Source organism: Microcaecilia unicolor, chromosome 5 (assembly GCF_901765095.1).
Source record: "Microcaecilia unicolor chromosome 5, aMicUni1.1, whole genome shotgun sequence".
In the NCBI taxonomy this organism is placed as follows: domain Eukaryota; kingdom Metazoa; phylum Chordata; class Amphibia; order Gymnophiona; family Siphonopidae; genus Microcaecilia; species Microcaecilia unicolor.
Window position 1 is genome coordinate 201,054,325 of NC_044035.1, and position 24,064 is coordinate 201,078,388.

Sequence of the window (24,064 nt, forward strand, 5' to 3'; positions counted from 1 at the left end):
ATCAACTCTGACATAAGCACGAGCATTAGATGTCACCTGACCTACTGGCACATGCATGTGGTGACCTCTTAGCATACAGTGCCAGTGAATTAGAGACTAGTCTTACATGTGCGCACCAGAGTGTTTCAACTACCAACTTCCATTCTTTCCTTGCCTGCAGTGCTGCGACCCGAAAACCCAGAGAGACTGAGAGCGCCGACCAGAATTTTTTTTTATATATATATCATTAAATTCTTGTGGGACTGAGTGGGGACAGGTTAAATTCTTGCAGGGTTGGGTGAAGACGGGTAAGATTCCAGCGGGGATGGGTAGAGACGGGTAAGATTTCTGTACCCATGCAGCTCTTTAATACAAAGTCAGTTGGGATAATTTGATGGTTAGCTATAATCAAGGCAAGTTCTTTGTATAGTTAAGCAAGAGATGTGGTCTTTTCCTTCAGGAACTTGTCCAAACCTTTTTTAAACCCAGATATGCTAACCATTGTTACCACATCCTCCGGCAAAGAGTTCCAGAGCTTAACTATTCGTTGAGTGAAAAAATATTTCCTCTTATTTGTTTTAAAAGTACAGTATTTCCATTTAATTTCTTGAGGGAACTGAACACAATACTCAAGATGTAGTTGCACCATGCCTTTCCTAATAATTCCTAGCATCCTGTTTGCTTTTTTGGCTGCCGACACACACTGAGGAAAAGATTTCAGCGTATTATCTACAACGACACCTAGAACTTTTTCTTGAGTGCTGACCCCCAAGGTGGACCCTAGCATCAGAGAACTATGATTCAGATTTTTCTGTCCAATGTGCATCACCTTGCATTTGTCAACATTAAATTTCATCTGCCATTTGGATGCCTAGCCTTCCAATTTCCTAAGGTTTTCCTGTTCACAGTCCACTCGTGTTTTAACAACCTCGAATAATTTGTGTCATCTGCAAATTTAATCACCTCACTTGTTGTTCTGATTTCCATATCATTTATAAATATATTAAATAGCACCGGTCCCAGTACAGATCCCTGCCGCACTCTCCAATGAGAGAAATGACCATTAAATTCTACCCTCTGTTTTCTGTCCACTAACCAATTCCTAATCCACACCAGAACCTTGCCTCCTATCCCATGATTTTAATTTTCTCAGGAGTCTCGCATTAGGAACTTTATCAAAAGCTTGCTGAAAATCTAGATACACTACATCAACTGGCTCACTTGTATCCACATGTTTCTCCAAGGACAAGCAGGCTGCTTGTTCTCACTGATGGGTGACGTCCACGGCAGCCCCTCCAATCTGAAACTTCACTAGCAAAGTCCTTTGCTAGTCCTCGCGCGCCCATGCGCAGCCGTCTTCCCGCCCAAACCGGCTCATGTTCGTCAGTCTTCTTTTGTCCGCGCTCGGGACGGTCGTGTTTTGCGCCGTTTCGCGCCCCTCAAAGATGACCCTCGCGCGTCTTCGCGATTTAAAAAAAAAAAAACCAAAAAAACAAAGATCTCGGTCTTGTCCCTTCCCGTGTGTCCAGTTTGTTTCCCCAGCGTAAGTTTCCTTTCGCTTTCGGGGTAGGCCTTTTTTGGGGCCTCGGTACGGGTTTTTTCTCTCTCCCTTATTTTTGGTGCCCTTCGTCGCCATTACGAATTTTGATTTCGCCGGCGTGATTTTTCCGCCCATGTCATCGAAGTCTCCCAGCGGCTTCTAGAAGTGCACCCAGTGCGCCCAGGTAATCTCGCTCACTGATAGGCACGCTTTGTGTCTTCAGTGTCTGGGGGCTGGGCACCGCCCGCAGGCCTGTAGTCTTTGTGCTCTTTTACAAAAGAGGACTCAGGTTGCGAGATTGGCCCAGTGGAACGTGTTGTTCTCGGGCTCTTCGTCGACAACAGCACCGGAGTCATCGAGTGCATCAACGTCGGCAGCATCAAGACCTTCGACCTCGGCATCGACTGTATCGACTGCATCAAAGTATCGACCCTCTGCATCGTCGGTACCGAGACATCAGAAGGCTGCGTCGGTGGTATCGGGACCTCCGCTGTTGCTGATGTCGTCGCACGGTGGTGCTTCAACTGGAGTGCAGGTGAGGGCTGTCCATTCCCCTGCTGGTGGGGGTGAGCCTTTGGGTGGGTCTCCCCCTACCCTGAGGGCTCCTGCGGTACAGCCCCCCCAAGACCGACCTTCTTCGGCCTCGGCCCCGAGGAAGAGACGGCTGGATTCTACGTCCTCCTCTTCGGTACCGGGAAGCTCCGGTGACATGCTTTGTTTGAAAAAATCAAAGAAGCATCGACACCGGTCCCCTTCCCACGTCGGTACCGAGAGCTCTGGGTCGTCGAGGGAGTCGGCACCCAGTAGGCATCAGCACCGAGAGGACCGCTCACCCTCTGTTCAGGAGGTGTCGATGCGCTCCACCTTGGACAGCCCGGAACAGCCTCCACGCCCGGAACAGATTCTGACATCGACACCTGCATCAGCTTCCATGTCTTTTTCCACAGCCGCTCTGCACGAGAGTCTCCAGGCCGTTCTCCCAGAGATCCTGGGAGAGCTGTTGCGCCCTTCCCCTCTGGTACCGGGGGTGCTTGCGCCTCCGGTACTGTCAAGTGAGGCGCCGGCTGGCCCCTTGCCCGGGGTGAGGTCTCCGACATCGGTACCGCTTGCGGTATCGACTGCGGCCGCCTCCCAGGAAGGCTCCCCGACGACGTCGGTGGAGGGAGCTTCGCCGGTGTGGGCGAGGGAGTCTACCTCTCGACGATCTCACCGTGGCCGTGTTTCCACGGAGTCGAGTTGGGCACGGCTTCAGACACAGGTTCATGAACTTGTGTCTGATACTGATGGTGAGGCCTCGTGGGAGGAGGAGGAGGACATCAGATATTTCTCTGACGAGGAGTCTGATGGCCTTCCTTCTGATCCCACTCCCTCCCCTGAGAGGCAGCTTTCTCCTCCCGAGAGTCTGTCCTTTGCGGCCTTTGTCCGGGAGATGTCTACGGCCATCCCCTTCCCGGTGGTCGTGGAGGATGAGCCCAGGGCTGAAATGTTTGAGCTCTTGGACTATCCTTCTCCACCTAAGGAAGCGTCCACAGTACCCATGCATCATGTCCTAAAAAAGACATTGCTGGCAAACTGGACCAAGCCTCTAAGTAGTCCCCACATTCCCAAGAAGATTGAGTCCCAGTACCGGATCCATGGGGACCCAGAGCTGATGCGCTCTCAATTGCCTCATGACTCTGGTGTGGTGGATCTGTCCCTAAAGAAGGCTAAGAGTTCTAGGGAGCATGCTTCGGCGCCCCCGGGCAAAGACTCTAGAACCTTAGACTCCTTTGGGAGGAAGGCCTACCATTCTTCTATGCTCGTGGCCAAAATTCAGTCTTACCAGCTCTACACGAGCATCCATATGCGGAACAATGTGTGGCAGTTGGCGGGCTTGGTGGACAAGCTCCCTCCTGAGCAAGCCAAGCCATGTCAGGAGGTGGTCAGGCAGCTGAAGGCGTGCAGAAAATTCCTGGCCAGAGGGGTATATGATACCTTTGATGTTGCGTCCAGGGCCGCTGCTCAAGGTGTGGTGATGCGCAGACTCTCATGGCTGCATACCTCCGACCTGGAGAATAGGATCCAGCAGCGGATTGCGGACTCCCCTTGCCGAGTGGACAACATTTTTGGAGAGAAAGTCGAACAAGTGGTAGAGCAGCTCCACCAACGGGATACCGCTTTCGACAAGTTCTCCCGCCGGCAGCCTTCAGCATCTACCTCCTCAGGTAGACGTTTTTATGGGGGAGGGAAGACTGTTCCCTATTCTTCTGGTAAGCGTAGGTACAATCCTCCTTCTCGACAGCCTGTGGCCCAGGCTAAGCCCCAGCTCACTCGCTCTCGTCAGCAGCGTGCGCCTCAGCAAGGCCCCACGGCTCCCCAGCAAAAGCAGGGGGCGAGCTTTTGACTGGCTCCAGCAGAGCATAGCCGACATCAACGTATCAGTGTCGGGCGACCTGCCGGTTGGGGGGAGGTTGAAAGTTTTTCACCAAAGGTGGCCTCTCATAACCTCCGACCGTTGGGTTCTTCAAATAGTCCGGCAAGGATACACCCTCAATTTGGCCTCAAAACCTCCAAATTGCCCACCGGGAGCTCAATCCTACAGCTTCCAGCACAAGCAGGTACTTGCAGAGGAACTCTCCGCCCCTTCTCAGCGCCAATGCGGTCGAGCCCCGTGCCATCCGGGCAAGAAGGGCTGGGATTCTATTCCAGGTACTTCCTTGTGGAAAAGAAAACAGGGGGGATGCGTCCCATCCTAGACCTAAGGGCCCTGAACAAATATCTGGTCAAGGAAAAGTTCAGGATGCTTTCCCTGGGCACCCTCCTCCCCATGATTCAGGAAAAAGGACTGCTATGCTCTCTGGACTTGAAGGACGCCTACACGCACATCCCGATACTGCCAGCTCACAGGCAGTATCTGCGATTTCAGCTGGGCACACGTCACTTCCAGTACTGTGTGCTACCCTTTGGGCTCGCCTCTGCGCCCAGAGTGTTCACGAAGTGCCTGGCTGTAGTAGCAGCGGCGCTTCGCAGGCTGGGAGTACACGTGTTCCCTATCTCGACGATTGGCTGGTGAAGAACACATCCAAGGCAGGAGCTTTACAGTCCATGCAGATGACTATTCGCCTCCTGGAGCTACTGGAGTTTGTGATAAATTATCCAAAGTCCCATCTTCTCCCAGTACAGAGACTCAAATTCATAGGAGCTCTGCTGGATTCTCGGACGGCTCGTGCCTATCTCCCAGAGACGAGAGCCACCAACTTGTTGTCCCTCGTCTCTCGGGTGCGAGCATCCCAGCAGATCACAGCTCGGCAGATGTTGAGATTGTTGGGCCACATGGAGGGGCATAATCGAACGATAACGCCTATCTCCATGGGCGTTTATCTCCGAGAACGGGTCCGTGAAGGGGCGGAGCCAACCGTATTTTTGAAAAAAATAGACGCCCATATGTTATTCGCTACTTTGTGAGCTGGGCGTTTTTGTTATTCAGTGATAATGGAAAATGAAAGCGCCCAGCTCAAAACGAATACATCCAAGGCATTGTTCGTGGGAGGGGCCATGATTCGTAGTGCACTAGTCCCCCTCACATGCCAGAACACCAACCGGGCACCCTAGGGGGCACTTTTACAAAACAAAAAAAAAAGGTAAAAGAGCTCCCAGGTGCATAGCACCCTTCCCTTGTGTGTTGAGCCTCCCAAATCCCCCTCAAAACCCACTGCCCATAAGTCTACACCATTACTATAGCCCTAAGGGGTGAAGGGGGGGCACCTACATGTGGGTACAGTGGGTTTGGGGGGGTTGGACGACTAACGCATTAAGCAGCACAATTGTAACAGGTAGGGGGGGGGATGGGCACTGGGTCCACCTGCCTGAAGTCCACTGCACCCCCTAATAAGTGCTCCAGTAACCTGCATACTGCTGCCAGGGAGGTGGGTATGACATTTGAGGGTGAAAAGAAAAAGTTGTGAAACGTCATATTTTGTGCTGGGAGGGGGTTTGTGACCACTGGGGAAGTCAGGGGAGGTCATCCCGATTCCCTCCAGTGGTCATCTGGTCATTTAGGGCACTTTTTGGGGCCTTATTCGTGGAAAAAACAGGGGTCCAGGAAAAGTGCCCTAAATTCTCGCTAAAATCGCATATTTTTCTTCCATTATCGGCGAAAGGGCGCCCATCTCTGTTCGCCCGATAACCACGCCCCAGTTCCGCCTTCGACACGCCTTCGACACGCCCCCGTCAACTTTGTCCGCATCCGCGACGGAGTGCAGTTGAAAGCGTCCCAAATTCGGCTTTTGATTATACCGCGTTATTTCGTTTTTGTGAGATAACGCCCATCTCCCGATTTAGGTCGGAACTTGGGCGTTTTTCTCATTCGATTATAAGCTGGATGGCCTCCACAGTTCATGTGACTCCCATGGCCCGCTTTCACATGCGATCTGCTCAATGGACCCTAGCTTCCCAGTGGTTTCAGGCTGCTGGGGATCTAGAAGACGTGATCCACCTGTCCACGAGTTTTCTCAGATCCCTGTATTGGTGGACGATTTGGTCCAATTTGACTCTGGGACGTCCTTTCCAAATTCCTCAGCCACAAAAGTGCTGGACTACGGATGCGTCTCTGCTGGGGTGGGGAGCTCATGTCGATGGGCTTCACACCCAGGGAAGTTGGTCCCTCCAGGAACGCGATCTGCAGATCAATCTCCTGGAGTTACGAGCGGTCTGGAACGCTCTGAAGGCTTTCAGAGATCGGCTGTCCCACCAAATTATCCAAATTCAGACAGACAACCAGGTTGCCATGTATTATATCAACAAGCAGGGGGGCACCGGATCTCGCCCCCTGTGTCAGCAAGCCGTCAGCATGTGGCTCTGGGCTCGCCGTCACGGCATGGTGCTCCAAGCCACATATCTGGCAGGCGTAAACAACAGTCTGGCTGACAGGTTGAGCAGGATTATGCAACCTCACGAGTGGTCGCTCAACTCCAGAGTAGTGCGCCAGATCTTCCAGGTGTGGGGCACCCCCTTGGTAGATCTCTTTGCATCTCGAGCCAACCACAAAGTCCCTCAGTTCTGTTCCAGACTTCAGGCCCACGGCAGACTGGCATTGGATGCCTTCCTCCTGGACTGGGGGGAAGGTTCTGCTGTATGCTTATCCTCCATACCTCTGGTGGGGAAGACTTTGTTGAAACTCAGCAAGACCGAGGCACCATGATCTGATTGCTCCCTTTTGGCCGCGTCAGATATGGTTCCCTCTTCTTCTGGAGTTGTCCTCCGAAGAACCGTGGAGATGGAGTGTTTTTCCGACCCTCATCACGCAGGACGAAGGGGCGCTTCTGCATCCCAACCTCCAGTCTCTGGCTCTCACAGCCTGGATGTTGAGAGCGTAGACTTTGCCTCTTTGGGTCTGTCAGAGGGTGTCTCCCGTATCTTGCTTGCTTCCAGGAAAGATTCCACTAAGAGGAGTTACTTCTTTTTATTGGAGGAGGTTTGCCGTCTGGTGTGACAGCAAGGCCCTAGATCCTCGCTCTTGTCCTACACACAGACCCTGCTTGACTACCTTCTGCACTTGTCTGAGGTCTGGTCTCAAGACCAACTCTGTAAGGGTTCACCTTAGTGCAATCAGTGCATACCATTACCGTGTGGAAGGTAAGCCGATCTCAGGACAGCCTTTAGTTGTTCTCTTTCATGAGAGGTTTGCTTTTGTCGAAGCCCCCCATCAAACCTCCTACAGTGTCATGGGATCTCAATGGTCGTTCTAACCAGCTGATGAAACCTCCTTTTGAGCCACTGAATTCGTGCCATCTGAAGTACTTGAACTGGAAGGTTATTTTCTTGGTGGCAGTACTTCAGCTCGTAGAGTCAGTGAGCTTCAGGCCCTGGTAGCCCAGGCCCCTTACCCCAAATTCATCATAAACAGAGTAGTCCTCCGCACTCACCCTAAGTTCTTGCCAAAGGTAGTGTCGGAGTTCCATCCTGAACCAGGCAATGTCGTGCCAACATTTTTTCCCCGTCCTCATTCCTGCTCTGTCTGAACGTCAGCTGCACACATGGACTGCAAAAGAGCATTGGCCTTCTATCTGGAGCGGACACAGCCCAACAGACAGTCCGCCCAATTGTTGTTTCTTTCGACCCCAATAGGAGGGGAGTGGCTGTGGGGAAACGCAACCATATCCATATTGGCTAGCAGATTGCATTTCCTTCACTTACGCCCAGGCTGGGCTGGTTCTTGAGGGTCATGTCACGGCTCACAATGTCAGAGCCATGGCTGCGTCAGTGGCCCACTTGAAGTCAGCCACTATTGAAGAGATCTGCAAGCTGCGACGTGATCATCTGTCCAAACATTCACATCTCATTACTGCCTGCAGCAGGATACCCGACGCGACAGTCGGTTCGGGCAGTCAGTGCTTCAGAATCTGTTTGGGGTTTAGAATCCAACTCCACCCCCCTAGGCCCATGTTTATTCTGTTCCAGGCTACACTCTCAGTTAGTTGGATAAATTGTTAGGTCAATCTCAGTTATGTCCTCGCCATTGCGAGGCCCAATTGACCATGTTTGTTGTTTTGAGTGAGCCTGGGGGCTAGGGATACCCCATCAGTGAGAACAAGCAGCCTGCTTGTCCTTGGAGAAAGCGAATGCTACATACCTGTAGAAGGTATTCTCCGAGGACAGCAGGCTGATTGTTCTCACAAACCCGCCGCCTCCCCTTTGGAGTTGTGTCTTCCCTTGTCTTTGTCTTGCTACATATGGGACTGACGAACACGAGCCGGTTCGGGCGGGAAGACGGCCGTGCATGCGCGGTGCGCATGGGCATGCGAGGACTAGCAAAGGACTTTGCTAGTGAAGTTTCCGATTGGAGGGGCTGCCGTGGACGTCACCCATCAGTGAGAACAATCAGCCTGCTGTCCTCGGAGAATACCTTCTACAGGTAGTAGCATTCGCTTTATTCACGTCTTCAAAGAAATGAAGCAAATTGGTGAGGCAAGACTTCCTTTGGCTGAAACCCATGCTGACTGTCACATTAAAACCTGTTTGTCTATGTGTTTTTGTAGTTTATTCTTTATAATAGCTTTCCACTATTTTGCCAGGCATTCATGTAAGGCTTACTGGTCTGTAAATTCCCTGATCCACCCCTACAAACACTTTTTAAAAATCGCCGTCACATTGGCCACCTGCCAATCTTCAGGTACTACAGATGAGTTTAACGAAAGGTTACATATTACATACTCATGAGAGCGGTGACGTCATGCTAAGATATAGCGGCGTGAGGAAACAGCTCCGCATGCCTGACGAAAGTTTTATAATTTACAGCTGAGTACTGCAGAATTCTACGCCTCGGCACGCAATAACAATAATAAGAAGGCGGAGGGACGATAACAATGTCGGGGAAAGAGGCGAACATATCGTGGAAGTCTTTATAAAACTTCACTTACCAGCCGCATGCCCCCACTGGCAAGATGGCGGCCGAGGCCGGAGCTACACGACCCGAGCAGGCGCGACCGGAGGTGCTGTCTGGCGAGTCTGAAGAGAAGAGCGACTTCGCAGTGAGTGCGTTTCGCGTGCTGCTGGAGGAGATCAGATCAGATGTTAAAGGTGTCCGGGAAGATTTCACGTCGCTGGCAGCAGAATTGAGAGGAGAGATGGAAGAAATGGGCTGGAGGGTGGAGGAGATCGATGAGAGAATGGAGGAACAGCAGGAGGCCCTGTGCTCGTTATAAACAGCATTTAAAGAGCAACAAGAGATCAGCAAATCCCTCATGGACAAGGTTGAGGACCTGGAAACGTCGCGGAAGGCGATCTAATATTCGTATCAGAGGGGTCCCAAAGCAAGCAGAGTTCCTTGATGTGAAAAAGTACTACAGCAAATTGCAAGTATGTTATTATCAGAAGATAGTCCAGCGGTCAGCCCCCAGGATATTAAAGTGGACAGGGCTCATAGAGCATTGACGCGGGCTCGGGCCAATGCACCCAGAGATATCATTGTGTGCCTTTCAGATTACAAGATGAAGGAAGCCATATTAAGGCAGGCCCGGAAAAAAAGACTCTATACTTTGGGAAACATTTCCCATTGAACTGTATCAGGATCTGTCCCCGCTGACACTGATACGGCACGCAGAACTCAGGAGTTTTACAAGATTTCTCGGGAGAAAGGCATCTTGTATCGTTGGCAGCACCCCATTTGCCTTAGCATATAATAAGGAAGGAAAGTGGTACAGGATCCAGAATGTGGAGGAAGCACGTGCAACCTGGCCGGAGGTGGAGGTGCCATGGGAAACATGGAGGAAGGACTAGAGCTGGAGAAAAAATCGAAATGTCAACGCTGGACCCGGGGTAGCAAAAGGCAAGGGGCACCTCACCGGCAGCAATCGGAGCAAAAGATACCAAAGCAACTCGCAGAAGTGCAATGACTGACTCTTTTGGACATTCCGCTGCAGTCTTCTGTTGGACAGGTTAAACATGTGCCCGGGGAGGTGGGAAGTGGATGGGTGTATGTTTGTTTTTAGGAAATGCTGTTATATTGATTAAGTGCATGAAGGCATGTTTGAGGTTACCGCTCTCTTATTAATAAGGGTGGGATATAGATGACCCACCGGTTGTAGCAAGGGAAAGGGGGGGGGGGTCAGGGTAACTCACAAGATGCTTCACCTTAACAGTCCATGTGCGGGTAGTCATAAGATACGGCTGAAAGTTGCGGGGTACGCCCACAAGAGAATAGGATGACACGCATAAGGCTTTTATCTATGAATGTCCGAGGGCTTAATTCCCCCATCAAACGTAAAAGACTATTTAAAGAGGCCAGAAGGGTGGGGGCAGACATTCTGTTAGTGCAGGAGACACACTTGCTGGCTCACCATGAACATCTTTTGCTTACAGCGGGCTTCCCCCACCAATTTCTGGCCTCCAATAGGTTGCAGAGGAAGACAGCAGGGGTGGGGATCTTGCTTAAACAGGGACAGGCATGGGAGGTCCAGACTGTCAAGAAGGATGTGGGAGGACGCTTTGTGATCTTGGTGGTTAAGATAGGTACCCATATCTACACAATAGTGAATGTCTATGCCCCTAACGCAGCACAGGGCGAATTTTTTGACTCTGTCAGTGCTCAGCTGGCGAAATGTGTAGAGGGAGAGGTTATTATAGGAGGCAATTTCAATGTGACCATTGACCCTAGCATGGATAATACGTGGGGGGGGGGGGGGGGGGCTGCGGGGTATGCCCAGGCGGAGAGGGAACAGCTGCTTCAATTTCTTAATCAATGGGGGTTAGTGGATATGTGGAGGGTTAGGATTATGCATGGGAATGAGAGAGATTACACGTGTTATTCGGCCCCACATAATACGCACTCACGCATAGATATGTGGATAGGGAGTGCGGGAGTAGTTCTGCAGGCAGTCTCCACGGAGTTAGAGGTGCGCACATGGTCGGCCCATGCTCCTATTACATTGGCACTGAGAGGGGATCAGGAGACCAGAGGGGCCAAAACCTGGCAATTTCCAGACAGTTTGTTAGAGGACCCCATCCAGGTTAAATACATTGAGGGTGAATTGAAAGAATTTCTTCAATTTAATGACACCCCGGAAATCGCGCCAGGGATCCTGTGGGAAAGTTTAAAAGCTGTGATACGGGGGAAAATGATTTCATTACAGGCCCATTTGAATAAGGACACCAGGGACAGAGAGCGCACCCTTAGACACACCATACAGCAAATTTTTTTTTTGTTTTGTTACATTTGTACCCCGCACTTTCCCACTCATGGCAGGCTCAATGCGGCTTACATGGGGCAATGGAGGGTTAAGTGACTTGCCCAGAGTCACAAGGAGCTGCCTGTGCCGGGAATCGAACTCGGTTCCTCAGTTCCCCAGGACCAAAGTCCACCACCCTAACCACTAGGCCACTCCTCCACTTTGTTGAAACAGCGGCAGGCTGTTCTGGGGTGCCAGAACAGCAGAAGGAACTCCATAGGGCTAGGATACAGTTGTCCGCGTTAGAGCTGGGGGAGATTCAGGCTCAGCTTCAGAGGGTCCAACAAGAACATTATACTTTTAATAATAAGGCGAGTAAACTTCTGGCCTATAAACTTAGACAACAGTCGCATCGTAACAACATAACTAGGATACGGGACGCGACTGGACAGGTAGTGGATCGGACTGAGGACATTTTAGGAAGATTTATGGAATATTTTCAGCAGATCTACCAACCGGAGGGTCCCCCACAGTTGGAGGCGATGCAATCTCTGTTGTCGCGGGTGAATATCCCATGTTTGCATAAGATGGAACAAGATCTGTTGTCCGCCCCCTTTGATCTGGAAGAAATAGACACGGTCATTAAGGGACTCCCGGGGGGAAAGGCCCCGGGGCTTGATGGCTATGGTAACCGATTCTATAAACAGTTTCGCACCATCTTAGCCCCACTCTTGCTTCGAGTATTCAATGATATAAGCGATGACACCCTGCTCCCGCACTCCTGGAGGCTGGCAAATATAGTGTTATTGCTTAAACCACATAAAGATCCACAAGGATGTGGGTCATACCGCCCAATATCCATGTTAGGCACTGATTATAAATCTTTACCACAATTTTGGCCAATCGCTTACAGAAGGTGCTGCCTCGTTTGGTGCATGAAGACCAGGCGGGTTTTATAGCTGGCAGACAGACCTTTGACAACACCAGGCGAGCACAGTATATTTTGGAACGGATTCAGAGGGTGGGTCAACCGGCGGTTTTGTTGTCATTGGATGCGGAAAAAGCGATGATGGGGTGCTGTGGCCCTTTCTTTTCAAGCTGCTAGAACAAATAGGATGTGGGGGACAGTTTGGGAGATGGGTTGCAGCGCTCTATCGACATCCTTTGGCTCAGCTGAAAATTAATGGGAGAAATACTCGTTATTTTGAGCTTTTTCGGGGTACGCGGCAAAGATGTGCACTGTCTCCCCTGTTGTTTGCACTCTCGATGGAGCCTCTGGCTCTTCTGGTTTGTGGGGAGCCGGAGATTCAAGGGATACGGATTGGGAGGCAAGAATCAAAGATACTGCTATATGCGGATGATGTTTTGCTTACCTTGTCAAGCCCAGAGACCTCCCTACAAAATGTGATGGGCATTCTCAAGCAGTATGAGGAAGCGGCGGGTTTGAAAATTAATTTGCAAAAATCAGAGATTCTGACACTGTGCTTTTTGAACGGGATGCAGGAGGAATTGCAACCCCGGTTTCCATTTAGATGGGCGTCGCGATCTATACGTTATCTGGGGGTAATAACGCCACAATCCGGAGATTTGTTTCGGGAGAACTTCACCCCTAATGTACAAGAGCTATTTCAGGAATTGGAGCGTTGGGGTGGTCTGCAGTTATCATGGTTGGGTAGGATAGCAACGGTCAAAAAGGCCCTACTGCCCAAGTTATTATACCTGTTTTTGGCAATACCAATAGCTATACCCAAAACATTTTTTCAGATGCTCACTAGGAAAGTTTTTGCTTTTATTTGGCGAAAACAACCCCCTCAAGTAAATAGACAGACTTTATACCAAACTAGGAAGGATGGCGGTATGGGGGTACCAAATTTCTGGCTATATTATAAAGCAGCCCTTTTTCAAATGCTGGCAATAGGACAAAGAGGATTCTCTCGGCCCTGGTCATATGTTGCACAGTGGGGACTAAAGGGAGTTCCATTGTGGGGGGCACCATGGCTTCCTTTGCCAATGCTACGGGGTCTCTTATCGGGGGTGACGGGCCCGGTGGGGGTGGCATTGGGAGAATGGGCTAAATGCCGGGCAACTTGGTTTCCGGGCTGGAAATATCATCAGAACACTCCTATTATATATGCATTGGATTTTCCCCCGGGTAGATTAGAACGGGTGTATAGTCACTGGTCAGCTTCCTCCCAATTGTGGGATGAGGGGAAATGCTATTCCTTTGAGGCCTTGAAAGAGGAATATGGGCTCACAGACAGAGATAAATTTTATTATATGCAAGTGCGAGATTTCATTCAGCGAAAAGCTAAAGATGAGTTGATGATCCCAATAACGAAGTTAGAAAAGGCGATGGGGGCAGGAGAAGGGTAGGGCGGTATTTCAAGGCTATATAAAGCTCTGCTGCATCAGTCTGACCCACTGACCCGGCAGATCTCTAAATGGGAATCCTTGCTGGCAGTGAATTATGAGCGAGCTAAATGGTTAAAGATTTTTAAAGCATTATTAAATTTCACAATAGCGACACCCCTGGTGGAGAATGGTTATAAGATGTTATATCAATGGTACCTTACCCCTAAGCACGGGGTACAAATGTAATAATAGTAATAATAATAAACATGACAATGTGTTATGCTGGCATAAATGCGGGGCAGTGGGTAATTTCTGGCATATATGGTGGGAGTACCCGGTCATTTCAGCTTTCTGGGGGAGTTTATCTACCCATATTCAGGGTGGTTTGGGGTTGGCATTTATGCTGAACCCAGGATAGTGTTTGTGTTCCGCAGATGGATATTTTTACAGCAGCCAGGATTTTACTTGCGAGATATTGGAAGATAGCAGAGGTTTCTACTTTGGACCAGGTATTCGCAAAGGTGGATTATTGTTGTTTGATGGACAAATTGACAGCCCTGAAACGAGGAAAGGTGATGAAGTTCTTTATGATCTGGACACCTTACATGGATTGGAGAGGGATTTCTGTCTGATGCAATATGCAGATCTCTGATAGGGATATGCAAGGGGATGCAGTGAGTTGACTGGGGTGGGTGGTGGGGGGGTCTAGCTTGTAGGATTATGTTGATGGAATGTAAAGAGCCTCCAATCTACATTTTGCTGCAGAAGTTGTATTATTTGGTTTTTTTGTATTGTATTCATTGTAGAGATTGGAAATGTTTCTGAGATAATTTGAAAATAATAAAAATATTTAACAAAAAAAAACATATTACATACTCATGCTTTTTTTTTAATACCCTTGGATTTATGCCATCCGGTCCAGGTGATATACTACTCTTTAATTTGTCAATTTGACTCAGTACATCTTCCAGGTTTACTGAGATTTCTTTCCGTTCCTCCACATCATCACCCTTGAAAACCATTTCCGGTACAACAGATCTCTTACATCTTCCGTAAAGACTGAAGCAAAGAATTCATTCAGTTTCTCCTCTATGGCCTTGTCCTCCCTGAGCACCCCTTTTGCTCCTTCATGATCTAACGGTCCCATGGATTCCCTCGCAGGCTTTCTGCTTCTGATGTACCTGAAAAAGTTCTTATTGTGAGTTTTAGTCTCTGTGGCAAGTTTCTCTTCATATTCTTTTTTAGCCTTCTTAGTGCTTTGCATCTAACTTGCAGTGCTTATGTTACTTCTTATCTTTTTCATTTGGGTCCTTTTTCCATTCTTTTAAGGGCAATCTTTTGGCTGTAATAGCCTCTTTTACTTAACCATGCTGGCTGTCATTTTCTCTTCTTTCCACCTGTGCAAATACGTGGAATGCATCTGGTCTGGGCTTCCAAGATGGTATTTTTGAATAACGTCTTCGCCTGATTTAGTGTCCTAACTTTTAGCTTCTTTTTAACCATTTTCCTCATTTTTTTTTATAGTCACCCTTTCGAAAATTAAATACTGCTGCAGTAGACTTCCTTTGTGGGTTCATCCCAGATAGCAGCTCAAACTTGATCATGTTATGATCACTGTTTTCCAGGGGACCAACACTGCCACCTCTTTCACTATGCCCTGCACGCTACCAAGGACCAGATCCAAAATGGCTCTCCCTCTTGCTGCCAGAATTCCCTTCTATCAAGCTTGGCAGTTGGTGACAGCATCCTTGAGCCACCAACAACTAAGCATGTGTGAGGTGCCAGCAAGGATGGCTCAGGGATGTTACTGGTGCCTGCTACGGTTGATAAATCGGGAGATCTGGTCACCTTCAGAGGCAGTCTTCAGCTGATATCTTAAGGATTCATCAGCCAAAGTATTTGTATTTTGAGTTGGGAGGGATGGAGAGTGGGAAGAGGGGTCGGGCTTAGGCCCACCCAGAATTGGCTGTCTGGCTATGCCACTGCTATGACAACCAGTTTACCGCCTTTTTGTACTGGAAGTAATTCTCACTGTCTAATGGTACTGGTGTTTTTGACTCCTTAATCCCTCACAGATATTTTATAATTTCGCTTAGCTCTAATTCCCTTTTAACTTGTTCTTTAATTATTAGTAGAGCTGTACATTGGCTGAATACGAATGATGAAAAATATTATTTAGCCGAATACCAAATATGAATATCAAGCACTGAGTTTTAACATAACAAATAATAAAAGAAGTAACATGAAGTCAAAAATCAATTGTTTATTTCAGTAGAGTTTAGCACAGTAAAACCCCAGATTATTCATATTGAAATTTAAATCACTATTCAGCCAAATATAATTAATGTGTTTGGGGCCGAATTGAATACGAATATTTGGTACAGCCCTAATTATTAATAGGAAATATTGTTCATTTTTAATAGCTTCTTATTATTCTTATTCAGTTATTTTCTTTGTTATAAACCATCTTAACATGTATAATGAAAGATGAATAAGAAATTTAGGGTCCCTTTTACTAAACTGCATTAACCACTTAATGTGTAGTTTACTGTGCAATAACTGTTAGCGCAGAGCCACGTTAAGGGGCTTTGCAGTAATTTTAGTAGTTAATATGTGCGAAACCTTGTGTCAAGTGCTTCTTGTGTCGTGGGCATGAAAAGCATTTGGCAGTTAACATGTTGCACTTGCTTCTATAATGCTGGTCTACTTGCCGCCTCCTAAATAGGTGTTAACTGGAAGCTGGTACTGTGCATTAATGTGAATGTTAATGCATGACCTGTAATAGAAAATACTGAGAACACCCCCACCCCATAGGTGCCATGTTAAATTTGCATCTACTGCATGGTAAAGCCCTGTGTTAAGCCACAGTAACTGCAAATTTTACTGCAATATTAGTAAAAGGCCTCTTAATGAGCGAAAGCGGAAAAACTGACCCAGTTAATCTAGGACACATTTTAATTTGTTTGTTTTTAAAAACATTCTATACTGCTTGCCACGAAATGGCTAGCACCTGCCTGTGATTACCCTGAAGGGTCTGCCCAGACTTGCCTGCACCTTAGCTCATGCTCTATACTAACACCCTCCTACCACCGTCTGGGTCCCACTCGCCTCTAGGCTAGTCTCCCACTCTCAAGTTATTTCTCAGTTATTTCTAGGACACAGGGGCCACACTCCAGTGGTCCCACAGTTTATACAAATCACCCACAGACCCGAAAGCACAAACCAAGATTCTTAGGACAGCAGAGTCAATAAACTAAAAAATGTTCAGCGTCACGAACAGTGAACATAAAAAGGTGAACTCGGCAAACAATAACAGGTAACTACTGAATATGGATCAATTATAAAACTATCTAAACATTTGTTTACTACCTGGGTAGTACCTGGGGAGTTCAGGAACTTAACTGTTCACAAGCCTTGAACAGCATCTCAGGACAGAGATGTTTCTCTTCTGTACCCCCACACTGAGACTAAAGGAAAATCCAGTACGTCCTGGCTAGTTTTGAAGTCCAGGGCCAATCAGAGCCCCGGGGCATCAACTTTGAAAGTGTCTGGCCAATTTTACTGCAGAAAGTCTCTTTTTCTACAGCAACTTTAAAACTCAAAACAAGTTCCATCTGCTGGCCAATTAGGAGAAATGCACTTCATGAAATAATACAGTTTTCAGGCTTAGAACCCCATTGTTTCGTCTCACTGCTCTTCACAGATTAATTTTCTTTTCCTTTTTAAGTAAGGTTCTCCCCTGAGAAAAACACTGACTTTCCCTGTTGGCAGGGTATCAGAAATCTGTGTTTTTATCCTCTACTATTGAAGACAATCCTGAACTAGTCCTGAGGAAGAAAAAAAACTACAACATTTGTTTTGTTTTTTTTTAAAGGGGGACAGTAGGGGCACCAACTGAGCAATTGTATATGGTTTTAATGTCTTGGTAGTTAAAAAGAATCAAATAACTGTGGTTCTCTTGGTTGGGTATTGCACTGTGTGAGAATGATAGAATGTAGGTGTATATAATACGTATATGTGTCTATGTAAATGAAATATAAATTTTGTGTCTTAAACAGAAAACGCTTTTCCTGTCTTGTTGTTTTCAGGGTCTCGCATTGCTAGCTGGCTGCCTAGCTTTTCAGTGGAAGTTATGCATACCACCAATATCCTTGGTATTACACAAGCAAGCAACTCTCAGCTTAATGCTATGGTGAGAATAAATACTATAAATATTTTTAATGCTATGGTGAGAATAAATATTTTCAATACAAAATACTGTCAAGTGCCGTAGGTGGTCTTGAAAATGAACCCTTTTTAATTTACTGTGCTGGATAATCTTTTGAAACATTGAAACCTCACAAATGCTCAGTTGTATAATTATGTACTAGGATGAGCTTTTAGGTCAATTTAGGGTGCTTTTTATAGACAGGGTCTTAGGAGGGAGTATTCTAATGCTGAATTTGCTCCCCTGCCCCTATTAATGACATCCCTGTACCTTCTCCCCCTCCCCCAACCAAGCAGGGAAGCTACCCCAATGGTGCTTTCTCAAGGTGCTTTCCTGAAAGAGCTAAAATAAACAGGGCTGATCTAGTAGCTCGATAGCAGTTGCTGTGCATTTCTATGCAGAAGGTTCCTGTTTCTTTCATTGGTCTGGCTTAATGTGGAATTGTGCAGCATTTACAGAACCCTGGGAAGATTGAGAGTCATAGCCTTTGCTTAAGGGTGACAGCTAGTGACCTGTGATTTGCAGGCTTCCAGAATGCCTCCAGCCTAGATCCATCACTGTAAAGACTAGATAGGGGAGGAAAATCGCAGGTAATTTTGAATGAAGGCTCATGGCATCTGATCCCAGCCCCAATTCAGACTGAGCTGAACGTACAAAGGAGCAGGAGGAAACTGTAACATAAACAGAAATATGGCACCATTTTGGATTCTGGTGCAGTCCCATGTGGGAGTGAAATAGGAAGGCTCCCACATAGACCCACTGGAATCACCAGTAGTGGTCTGCGTTTAAGTCCTGGGGGGGGAGGAGGGAAGGGGGAGTAGGTGGAGGGTTGGTTTCTGGGAGGGAGGTGTTTATGTGCAGGGAGTGGGGTATTTGACTTGGAGGGAGCAGGGTTGAAGAAGCCTCTTTTTAGTGTTTATCATTGGTTTAGAGTGCAGCTTAGTCACTGAAAAGAATAATAATCTCAATAGAAACTAGAAGGCAAGGTAGGGTCACATTTGTATTTATCTGTTTGAAATTATTTGCTAGAGAAAATAACGTTACAGAGAACATTTTGCAAGGGTTTCCTGTTAGGAAGGAAGGAAGAAACATATATTGTTCAGTTACCTGTCGATGAACCAATAGTGACTGATTAAACAGAAAAGTTGAAAGGACAGAATAAGTGCAGTGTGAATCATCAAGTAGGTGCAGTGGCGTTCCTAGGGGGGGTGGGGGGCGGTGGGTGCAGTCCGCCCCGGGTGCACGCAGCTGGGGGGGTGCCGCGTGCGCCTGTCCTTCCTTTGTTCGTTCCATGCTCCCTCTCTGCCCCGGAACAGGTTACTTCCTGTACTGGGGCAGAGGGTGCATGGAACGAACGAAGGGCAGGTGCGCGCGGCACCCCCCCCCCCCCCAGCAGCGTGCACCTGGGGGGGGGCCCTTTCACCGGGGGGGGGGTTGCTGCGCCCGTGGGGGCGGGACGCATTGCCGATCCGCCCCATGTGTCAGCCCCCCTAGGAACGCCACTGAGTAGGTGTTAAGTTAACCAGAACTCAGCTGCTCCTAATGCTGAGAGAGAAGACTTGCTGAGGAGGAAAATTTATTGGAATATCTTACCTGCTGGAAATGGTATTCAAACTTGGGAAAAGGTAAACTTTATGTTAAATAGGAAATTTCATTGTCATTTTTAAAAAATTACTCTGCTTACTTTGCAAAAGTCAGTTTAGACAATAGTGTAGTCTTCAAAGTTTCTGTTAGGGTTTTATATAAATAGTGTGTTAAGAGTCTAGTATTTTAGGTTGCATTTAGAGCTTAACATTGCATCAGTTTAGAACACAGATAACCAATTGAAAAAAGCATCTGTTTAGTGTTTAATTCTCTCCTTCTCTCCCACCCATCTCAAGGCTAATCTTTGATTTATAGGCCCTCCAGTCATTAGGAGGAAAATGTGGAGAATGGCCTAGTGGTTAGGCACCGGTCTTGAGATCCAGAGGTGGCTGGTTCAAATCCTGCTGCCTGCTCATTGTGATCCTGGGCAAGTCACTTAACCCTCCATTGCCTCAGGTACAAACTTAGATTGTGAGCCCTCCTGGGACAGAGAAATATCCAGTGTACCTGAATGTAACTCACCTTGAGCTACTACTGAAAAAGGTGTGAGCAAAATCTAAATAAATAATAATAATTGTGGAATGAGGTAGATTTTTGTTTGCTATTTTGCAGCAAGTGCTGTGCCTCATGGAGTTAGTTTAGGAAAGGGCTTATTTAAATTCTAAGTTCATATTGCTGGGATAAATGTTTTATTATTTTTTTCTTATCTTTGTAGAGAAGACTTATTTAATTTTCTCTTTAAGGAGCTGCTTTGCTTGCATGCTTGCTCCAGGATTTCCTTTTTATCTCACTCCATTTTCATTTGTACTTTTTCCAGTCCATAGCGGTCCTGCTCCAGGATTTTCTTCTGTGAAAACAGAACAAAAGTATCTATTTAGCAAATTTGCTTTTTCTTCATCACTATCTACATAGCGGTTCACAGTATCTTTTAGTCTCACAATTCCCTTTTTAGTCATTCTCCTTTCACTAATATACCTGAAGAAATTTTTGTCACCCCCTCCTTACATTTCTAGCCATTTCTTCTTCCGCTTGCGCTTTCGCCAGACGTATCTCCTGGGAGGTGTGCTGTCTTCCAGGTTCCAAAATTCAAGATGTTATAGACAGCTTGCCGAGACTCTTCAAGCCTAATGACTATAATCTGATGCTCTTCATCCGTGTTGTCACAAATGATATTGGTAGGTTCTCCAAATGTATCAAAATTAGCTTCATGGCTCTGGATCCTGCTTGAAGAGGCTAAAGGCCAAGGCAGAGAAGCTAGCTTCCTGGAGATGAATGTGGCTGTGTAGTCAAGAGCATTTTGGCTTTGTGGATCGGATACTTTTCCTAGGAGATGGTGTCTGTCTATTGAAGAAGGGAAGGGAAGTAGTGTCTTCAACAGCAGACTGGCTAACCTACTGAAGAGGGCTTTTAAGCTAGAGTCGTTGAGGCTGGGTGATCAAAGACTCCCAGGTAAGTATAAGGCCTCAGGTAAGAGAACCATTAACTACCTCTACACAAATGGGAAAAGGGGCAGCACTTGGAAAGTAGTATTTACTCATGCCCATAGTATGGGAAATAAGGTTTTGGATCTAGAGGCTGATTTAGATTTAGTGGCGCTCATGGAGACATTGTTCACAGAGAATCATGACTGGGATATAGTTATAGTTGGAGTGGAGGGGTAACCTAACAGTGCAGCGGACTTTGATCCTTGTGGTTCTGGGCAAGTCACTTAACCCTCCATTGACCCAGGTACAAATAGTACCTGTATATACTATGTACACTGCTTTGAATGTATTTGTCCTAGAGAGACAAAAGAAAAATTTTACCTTTATAAAGACTGTTGATAAGTGTTGTGAGTGATTTTGCTTCTGAATGACGATGGTGGGCTGGAAAAAAGCATACAGTGTATTCAATGTTTAAATGGACTTCAAAAAGGTACCAAAACAGGGGGAGGGCGGACACATGCGTATTGGTAAACCATCAGTATTGGTAAACAGCACAGAGGAGGTGTATATTGCAACAATGTTGAGAGCTATGTTGTATACTTGCTTGTTCTGTTTTTGCACTTTTGAAATTGTATTTTATCTGATCTTATTTGTAACTCATTTTTATTTCTAATTTGGATTGTAAAAGTTTTTAGCCCTTTATTGAATATTTAATATTCATATTTTTATGTTCATCTATTTTTTGGTATATATTCAAGACGTTTATGTTTGTTATTATTTATATTTGTGCAGACTCCTCAAGAAGGCACTTTCAGTGCTGAAACATGGTACCGTGTTGTCATCCTTTTATTAAAATTTGCAATTTATATTGAGTGTCTTTGGTCTGTTTTGGAGCCTGATTCTGTTCCCACTCCTCGTTTTTTCGTGTGACTCCTCGTGGGACATTGTTGTTCTTTCCACTTCTGTGATTTTTCTTTGCTCTTGATGACATCACAGCTCAGTAGTTCTCAGTCTCTAACAGCTAGTAGGACAGCAGAAACTCAAGTATATGGACTGGTCTGGTCAAAGAAAGAAAATTAGCATCTAAGAACTAATTTATCCTTTTTGCAGGCCCATCAGATTCAGGAGATGTTCCCTCAGGTTCCATACCATTTGGTTCTTCAGGATCTCCAGCTGACAAGATCCATGGAAATGACGACCGACAACATTTTAGAGGGACGCATGCAAATCCCTTTCCCCACACAGGTCGGTTTCAGGTACAGATTTCTAAAAAGGAATTTAGTTATTTCCAGCAGCAGCTTAGATATTTTCCCATACCACAAAATTGTTTGCTAGGGCTAATTCTATGTTTTGGGCAGGAGATCCTCACTCAGATCATTTGATCTGCATTCAGCAGAGGGACAGGGTGAAAAATTTTAGAATGTAAAATTTGTTTTAAAAAAATGTGTATATATATATATATATATATATATATATATATATAATTTTTTCCCCAGCAGTTTCCTGTTCCTTTTGGGATGTTGTCAGGGGTATAATAACTGGCTTCTTCTTATGATATGTTTTTGAGCCTTTGCAGCTGTGCAGTTTTTCCCCCATTTTTAAGCGTATCCCCTGTAACCTAGCTCAGCCATTGCTGCATAGGTATCGCTGTTAATGCCTAAGACTATCCACATTGCTGTGATAAAATCTTAAAACATTCGTTTTTCTTTTAGTAGATTTGTTGATGTTATTGTTTGACTTCATACAACTGATTGCAGGGGTGTTGAAATAGAGAAACACATGAGCAGAATGCATAAGTACATAAGTAATGCCACACTGGGAAAAGACCAAGGGTCCATCGAGCCCAGGCATCCTTCCACGCAGCGGCCAATCCAGGGCAAGGGCACCTGGCAAGCTCCAAACGTACAAACATGCTAACATGTTATTCCTGGAATTGTGGATTTTTCCCAAGTCCTTTAGTAGCGGTTTATGGACTTGTCCTTTAGGAAACTGTCTAACCCCTTTTTTCCATATCATCAACAGATCAATCCATAGACCTGGTGGGTTGTGTCCATCTACCAGCAGGTGGAGATAGAGAGCAATCTTTTGCCTCTCTATATGTGGTCATGTGCTACCAGGAAATCCTCAGTATTCTCTCTATCTAGCAGGTGTGTGGTCCACACGCAGCAGCTCTGGCTTGGTCTCCACGCCTATTTACTTAGGCTTGTTGAGTACCTGGGGTTGAGGGCTCTTCGTGAGCAAGTGCAAACCTGGTGGTGCCAGGTCCCTCCTTTTCTCCCCCCTCCCGCTGGCTCCGTTAAAAAAAAAAAAAAAAAAAAGACATAACAATCTTGAAGCAGAAAAGATTTTACTTGCAGCTGCTCACTGGGACACAATTTGTTGCAGCTCGGAGCAAGAAGCAGGTAATTTTACCTTTTCCTAGCGGGCAGGGGTTTCCCCGAACGTTTCCCTCGTGGATCATGGCGTCGGATGGTAAGGGCGCGAAAAAGCACTCCCCGGACCGTGATCGCGCTGCTAGTGGGGAGGCACGGGGATCTGAGGCAGAGAAGCCCTTTTTGGGCGCCCTTCCGGACTTTGCTGATTTAGCCGGTTTTTCCTCCGCTGGGGCATCGGCGGCCTTTCCCGCCTTAGGCGTCCATCCCCCGATGTCCACCCTTCCAACGTCGGCCACCCATGCAGCTCGGACAGCCTCTGGTATGGCCGCCTTTGAGTTGGGCGGCGGTAAGAAGATGGCGAAGTTTAAGCGCCATGCTTCCCGCACGGCTCCTTCGTGGAGTGACGCGCCGGACATCATTTTGGATGCACAGCGCACCTCTCCCCCGCTCTATGGAGTGGAGGTTGAGAGTTCCTCTAGGGTTGTGGCCCAGTTTGCAGAGGTGCACAAACGGGGGTTTCTCTCCCGAGTTTATTTTGTTGCTGCATCAGGCCTTTCAACTGCAAAACGCTGCTTTTGCTCCCCTGTCAGATATGGGGAAGAGCTTTCCTGATCAAGCGCCCTCGGGTGGATCTTCAGGTCTTGTGGGACTCTGTCTCCTCTGATGTAGATGAGGGCAGCGTTTCTGAGTTCTCCCAAAGGTCCCTTGGGGATTCTTTGGAGGAGGCTGATCCTTGCCCTGATGGGGGAGATGATCCCTCTGCAGCGCGGCTTTTTCGCTCAGAGGAATTGCCTAACCTGTTAGTTCAGGCTATGAGCATCTTGAGTATTTCCTTTCCGGAGGAAGGCCCTCCTTCAGCCTCAGCAGGTTCCGCTATTATGTTGGGAACCAAGCGCCCTTCCAGGACCTTCCACATCCATGAAGCCATGAAAACTCTAATTTCGGCTCAGTGGGATTCT

General features: G+C 47.1%; 1 protein-coding gene across 3 annotated transcripts in view; it reads left to right on the plus strand.

Moving 5' to 3' along the window:
• Nucleotides 1-24,064, plus strand: part of AMFR (autocrine motility factor receptor) — a 501,372-nt gene that overhangs the window by 462,390 nt on the left and 14,918 nt on the right. For all 3 annotated transcript variants that reach the window (XM_030203707.1, XM_030203708.1, XM_030203706.1), the window contains 2 exons: nucleotides 17,604-17,707; nucleotides 21,841-21,975. In XM_030203707.1, coding sequence (XP_030059567.1) covers nucleotides 17,604-17,707; nucleotides 21,841-21,975 — 239 coding nt within the window. The remainder of the gene's footprint in view (nucleotides 1-17,603; nucleotides 17,708-21,840; nucleotides 21,976-24,064) is intronic.